This window comes from Triticum urartu, unplaced genomic scaffold (genome assembly GCF_003073215.2).
Source record: "Triticum urartu cultivar G1812 unplaced genomic scaffold, Tu2.1 TuUngrouped_contig_5417, whole genome shotgun sequence".
Taxonomy (NCBI): Eukaryota; Viridiplantae; Streptophyta; class Magnoliopsida; order Poales; family Poaceae; genus Triticum; species Triticum urartu.
In genome coordinates, this window is record NW_024116091.1 from 1 (window position 1) to 7,190 (window position 7,190).

The following is a 7,190-nucleotide window of genomic DNA, read 5'->3' on the forward strand; positions in this document are numbered from 1 at the left end:
GCGGCAGAAGGAGACGGTGTCCCCGGCGTCGAGGCGCTTCTCCTTGACGAAGCGGCTCCAGCCCTTGGTCATGACGTAGCTCTGGCTGCTGTTCCAGTAGGAGTAGCGGAAGCGCCACGGCTTGCCGGCGCGGTCCTCGAAGCTGAGCAGGAGGCCCTTGTCGGTGGAGGAGGCGTCGAGCGGGAAGTACTTCTCCGCGTGCTGCTTCGGGATCACCAGCCGGTTCAGCTTGCCCACGTCGCTCGGGGTCACGACCTTGTCGAACATGTGCTCCTTCTCCACCGGCCCCGCCGCCTCCTCCTCGGCCTTATGATCCGCCGCAGGCGGCGGCGAAGAGCAGCCACCAGCGGCCGCCGCGGAGGCCCGGATTGCGGTGAACTCCATGTGCACCGATTGAAGAGAGGTAGGTTAGGTAGATGCCTCCTTCCTCCCTTCCCTCCCCTTGCCTGCTTGCTCCTTCTCCTTGACCTTTGACCGGCAGCCAGCTAGCTGGTGCTCCACTTCTCCCACTCCCAGTGCTGTGCTGTTACTGTTGTTTATAAGTATAGGATTTGGGTGGGCTTATAATATTTGGCTAGCTTGGGAGATTGGAATTTAGAATTCTTGGCCGATTGGCAAAGCAGGAACCTGTGGAAGTAGCTACGAAGGGGGGAACAGCTCGATCTGCCTGCTAGAGCTTGGGTTTCTTGCAGGATCCAGGCATGAGATCGAGCAAGAAGAGGATGGGGAGGAGGAAGAAGGGTGGATGTGAAGGGTGGGGGGTGGGTACTATGAAGGTTCTTGGTGAGAGAGAGGCCGGAGGAAGGGGAGGAGAGGAGGAGAAATGGAGATGAGGCTGCTGGCTCTGGATGGATGGATGCTTGCTTTTGGCTTGCAACCGAAGGTAATTGTCCTAGCTTGCTTAGCTAGTGTGTGTAGTGTAGTAGTGTGTATGTATGTGTACGTATACGTGTGTAGTTGTGTGCGCAATGTACTGTATGATGGAGGGGTGGGGGAAAGAGGGGGCACAATACAAGTAGCTTGCTTTTTAAAGGAGAGGAAGGAGGATGGGGTGTGAGAGGAGCTAGCTAGCTGCTAGATAGCTAGCTAGGGTGGGGCCCATTGATTATCTGGTTGAGCTCATGTGAGCTTGTCCTTGTCATGCTATAGGGAGAGCCTTTATGCGAGTTAGGCAGATGATGAGCCCCAAAATGCCAGTTGTTGGATCAGATTTTTCAACATGCATGCTTATTGGTAGGTATCAGAACAACTGTATCTTATGCTCATATAATTACTAGTTTATAAAATTGGATTGTGTACTACATTCGTCCTGGTTTATTAGGGCTATTGTATTTTGGGCTCAATTTGACCATGTATTTGACTAAAAAATTATAAAGTATATGGTACAATAAATATATTATTGGATTTGTATTTGAAAGATTTTTTTATAATATAATTTTTGTGACATATAGTTTACATTTTATTAGTTCAATTCATGGTTAAACTTTGAATTAAAATAAAAGGGGCCTAATAAATCCGGGACGGAGGGAGTATGTGTGTGTGTCTCTGGTTGTATGGATTACTCCTTGATTTGATTCGAGGCTTTTATATATCCATGTTTGTTTAAGTAGGGAGTTGAATGTAAGCCAAGTGTGCTAGCTAGCTGTATCAACTGACTATATTAATTTTGCATTGCAATTTGACTTGACCTTGCGGTGCCTCTTCACAATTTCATTGTGCTTTCAGGTTAGTCTACCATACATGAATGGATATTTGTGCTACATATTTTTGTTTTCCAAGTGCTACGGAGCACAAATATCTGGAATTCTCTTGCGCGTTCTGGAAAGAAAAAGTGGTGCGTAGCACAAATATCTGGAATTAAAACTGGATACCTTATCACGCACATGCTTAGTCTTAGTTGCCTTGTTATTATCACATACAGATGCTAAGTTTGAACTGCTCTTGTTGCAACCTGCTGCACACAATTGCTCTGCCACAGAAGACCGAACATGCTTGTCTAATTTTGTTGGCATATTAAATTGATCTTCCATGGTGTATTGCCTTAAACCTCAAAACTTAAGATCCCCAAATAAAATCATGAATGCATCCAGATAGAATATTCGCAACGCGAGTCTGTTAAGGGCAATATTTAATTAGTCGACTGTCTCTGAACTTATTTCAGGTTATCTTCTTACAATTAGAAATTGCCACTGCAGAGCCAGCTATTGTGGCAGGACAGACAAGATGAGGAGAGAGAGGTCAGCATGGCTGCTCACCTCTGATTCGGCCCCAGGGGTGAGAAGGCGTCTATTTTATGGGCACACTCAGGCACATGTGGCACATACAATAAGGTACAATCTGCAGCTACTTACCAGTAGAGGCATGTTTTATAAGGTGCACACACATGTTGCTGGCTGTTCACTTGGCACATGAGGTGGGCAGATGCTAGTAAAATATATGCCCAGTGGCTGTTTGTTTTCGGGGGGTTTGCCTTTGTTTTGTGGGAGAATCGTGAGGCATTGGGAGGGGTAGTTGACGGCTGGTTAGACTTGCCAAAGGGTTTTTCTTGTCTAGCTAGTTTTTATTTGTAAATCAAGTTATCTTCTAGTTTTGGTTGTAGCGTGGAAGTTTATGACCAGGAAAGTTAAATTAAGACAACTTGTACTTTACTTACGGTTGATGTTCACATTTTAAAAAAATATATACGGTCCTGGGAAAAGCTAATAGTTTTGGGTCTACTTGAGTTTTAGGACCGGCCTATGGTCACATGGCAAGAGGTTGTTAAGTGCCGGCCCTAGTGGCTGCGCTCACCCCATTCCGTGTTTAGTCTTCTGGTACATCAGTCTGCCCTTGTTTTAGGAGTGACGAGTGTATATTTTCCAAAAGAAACATGAAGTCCTAACAAAGTTACATATCATACATGGGCACAAAAGGCTCCTTTAATTAACTCCATGTACTACATGGGGTCGATGATTTCGACAAGTTAGCATGACAAGTTAGCTCGGTCCATGCCCACTCGGCGCACCTAAGTAGAAAATTAAGCTTTTTTGGGAAACTGAAAATACCTGCTCCCCATCTCACTTAGTTATGACTTTTTCCTATATATGTGAGCAAACCCGAAAGCGCGTTCATGATCTTTTTCTAGACATTAATGGACTTTATTTTTAACCAAAAGGATTTGTATCTCAAGGGAAAGACTATGTAGTTAAAATTTGGTCAGACATGGATTGGGTTGAGAAATCTCTTTGCCTATCTCCACTTTCCAAACAACCAAGTTGCGCCAAAGATGCATCCCGAGTGACGATAATTTGGGACCAGCCGGCCGCCGGTTCCCTGTGGATTGGCTGAGCACTTTGTTGACCATTGGACAGCTCGGTGCATGTGTGTGCATTGCATTTTGCATGCATGGGTATCTCTTCTGTGGGCATATAGCATGTCGATTTAGCAAAAGGGGGAAAAGAGAACGTACTATTCTTTTCTGTTTTGCAAAGCAGCAGCAGGATAAAACTTAGGCCCTTCTCTGGGACCTACTACTTTGCACAAGCAACATAATTTTGAATTTTTGATCACCGGTTAAGTAGTAAAATCTTGACCCCCAGTAATTCCCAGAATGGATAGTGGTTTAGTAGTACTATCGAGTACAATGTGCATTAACCAATTCAGAGAAGATACCTACTGGACTGTCAAACTGTAGTGCATTTATGCAGTGTACCCCTGTCGAATTATTGTAATCTGTATATGCTCCTAGGTTTTGTGGAGTAGTACGTACGAAGTGCTCTGGATCGTAATCCTAGATTTATGATAAAAGTGACCCTACTACTCCAAAAAGCCGGTGTTCTGCAACCGCAAATTAATGTGAAATTCAGACGACATTATGGCTGCTGACAAGATCATTTTTTCTTTAACCACCGAAGATGAATTGACCGGCTAGAAATGAGATCAAACTCCTATTTGGCCAAGCATGACTTTGGCGATTTCAATTACTAATACTCTTGGCATGCATGCATGGCCTTAATTTAGATTTTTTTCGATAAAGGGTGAATTTTATTGATTCAAAATGAAGCATCAAGAAGATGCAAACACAAAGAGCACACACCCGGCCTCTGCATAGCTAGGATGCACACAGCCAACACCAACGCACTCACACTAAAAAAACGCCGGCAAAAAGCAAAATCATACAAGACCAAAGCTATGCCTAAGCGAGTAAAAAAAAACCCTATGATCAAAACAGTGACCGACAAACTACATCGACGATCATATCCGCACCAATCATCTCCTGACACCACAAGGACAACGAAAAAGTTCTTCAACATCAACGCCTTTAACAAGGCAACGATGCTCAAACACCGCCGTCACCGGATCCGACCACCAATGATCAGAATCTAGGTTTTCACCCTGAAGAAGTAAGTCCGAGCATATCCATGCAATGCCTTCAACAAGGTAACGATGCAAAAACATCGCCATTGCAAGAGGTAAAACCAACGTGAGTTAGACCTTGGATTTTCATCCCGGAGCTCGAGACCGGATACTAGAAGCACCACCAGATCGAAGTCAATCGTGTGTTATCCCCGCCACTTTCCACGATCCCAGCAGCTACATGCACTGGACTAGAATCCACCACGCCGCTGCGCAACCATACCCTCTGCGTCAAATCGCCGTCTGTAGCCGCCCAACCATCCACCAATGGTGGCATGCCTTCCGAAGGCCGTCGAGCGGATCAAAGCTGCACTCAGCCAACCACCGCCGTATCGACAACCACTGAAAGTCCGAAGAGCTGCCATCAAGCATCATATTTGTCCTGATCCGTGCTGGCATCATGCGCGTCCACAGCGGTATCAAATAGGCCAGATCAGATTGCCCGTGCACCACCATAGCCGCCGCAACAATACATACGCCGAGAGTCTCCTGCCAGGCCGTCAAGCGAGCCGGTAGGAGCAGGCCCGCCTCAGGCCGTGGTAGATCCGGGACAACGCACACAGGACGCCATACGCGCGCCGTCGGGCGGGATGGAATGTACGCAGCCGCCGAACACGAGCGCGTAGCTGACCTCCGTGGTGACGAACCGCCGTACACCAGCTCTCATAGCATGCTGCATCTCCGGGGAGGACGAACGCGTGGCTAGAGCGCAGCGCTGCCGAGCTCCAAGATCGAGGGTCATTGGAAGAAGGGACATGACATGGGTGGAGACGGAAGAGGCCTAGGCCTTAATTTAGATACGTAAATGTCGATTGGGATGGTTTAATTTCATGGATGATTTAACTGTCATTGATAACGCAGTGACTGATCTAAGTCTAGTCATAGTGGGAAGTAAAATGCATATGTTATTAGTCTATATTACTACGTCCACAAAGGTTAGTAACATATGTGTTGTGTGATGCATCACTTAATTTATTAGGTTGTAGACTCATCTTTTCTTGATATGTGTGATGTTACAGTAACTAGCTATGTTATCACATGCCTCACTTCTTCATTAATTACATGCCACATCATCTATTTTACTTGGATAAGTGTGATGTTACCACCTATGTTACTCCCAATGTGGATAGTCTAAAGACATCGGATCCATCCATAATATCAGCGGCGTGTGTTGGATTGCCATGGAGGCCAGGGAACATATATAGGAGGCCGGCCGGGAGCTCACTGCACGCGCGCATGCGCATTGTCACTATCCAAGTACGCCTATCTACATGCAACTTCATATATAATCACTCTGCATATATTTGTTGAAACGATCAACACTTGATCACCAACTTGCAAGTTGCGACCGGCCTTACTTTAGTTTGACCGTCAAATCGCAAGTCTACTCTTCGATGCGCATGCGCATGGAAAACTTCAACGAGACTGCTCTTCCTTCCACGAATCAATCCTTGTCAAATTGACTCCCATGCACTTCCATTTGTTCTATGTTGTTGCAAAGTCTTCCATGCACTTTCCTCGAAAAAAAGGTCTTCTACGTACGAGTTCACTGTACATGCATGTGCAGTCTCTTGCCTGCCCCTCCCTATTCTGTTTTGACTCACTATTTGTATCCACTCCAAACTATCTCATCACTGTCATTGTTACTTAAAATAGATCATCACTGGTTGGTTTGGCGCCATGCGACTTTAGTCAGTGATGAGAGGGCAAATATCACATGCGGTGAGCATGTGAGTAACTACGCCCCAGGGCAAACCTTCGAGATACTACATTAGCTATACTAACGTTAACTCAAGTCCAAGCTCGGCCAAACCTTGGAACATATACGTTGGATAGGAGGCCAGGGAACTTATAATCGCTACAACCGTAGCTACGGCTCTGACGGTGAGGAGACCCATCCCGGATAGCTAATTTTGTGAGAAAATCTACCATAGGTTGACTCAAGTCCAAGCTCGACCCAAGCCAACATTTCCTTTGTTAAACAACATATTGTCACGTCATGTGTTGACATGTGCCATATAACTTCGGCAAGGGGTTAGCTTAAGTAGAAATAGATAGAAATCGGTTTAAGCATTGTTATCTCCTGATTCTTTCTTCTCTTTCAAGATGTAAACCTCCTGTACCGAACTCCCTTTGTACGCAATCATGGTTTAGCCCCTGCTCTATATAAACACGCAGGCTCGGCCTCAACAGGTACGACGCTTCATAGAAAGTTTACATGGTATCAGAGCCTCCTCTTCCTATCTCATCTAGCCACCACGCCTTCCGCCTTCGCTCCTGCCATGTCGTCCTCCTCCGGTGCTTCCCCTGCCCGCCTAAGTGGTCAGGTCACCGAGAAGCTTACCTGGACCAACTACATATTGTGGCGCACCCAAGTGACGCCGCAGCTGAGAGGTGCTGGGGTCTTCGACTATGTCGATGGATCCGCGGCGGAGCCCGTCAAGGTCCTGGTCACCATGGACAAAGACGGGAAAGAACACTCTGCGCCTAATCCCCTCCATCAGAGTTTGGTTAAAGAAGGTCAGCAGGTACTTGGATATCTGTTGAATAACCTCTCCAAGGAAGTTCTCGTGCAGGTTACGTCCATCACCACGCCGCATGAGCTCTGGGCTGCTCTGGCGAACATGTTTTCGTCGCAGTCCCGATCACGGATCAACAACATCCGGATCGCCCTCTCCAACGCGCAGAAGGGAACCCAGACGGTGGCGGCCTACTTCGCCCACATGCGCTCGTTCGCAGATGAGCTCGCCGCCGCTGGAAAGCCCCTGGCTGATGATGAGCTGATCTACTACCGC

General features: G+C 46.7%; 1 protein-coding gene across 1 annotated transcript; it reads right to left on the reverse strand.

Moving 5' to 3' along the window:
* Positions 1-6: 6 nt before the first annotated feature.
* On the reverse strand, positions 7-987 carry LOC125529191 (B3 domain-containing protein Os03g0120900-like; the record flags this gene model as incomplete). Its single annotated transcript, XM_048693603.1, is given in 1 exon segment — positions 7-987. A coding segment is annotated over 1 exon segment (378 nt), but the record flags the coding sequence as incomplete, so codon positions are not given.
* Positions 988-7,190: the final 6,203 nt, after the last annotated feature.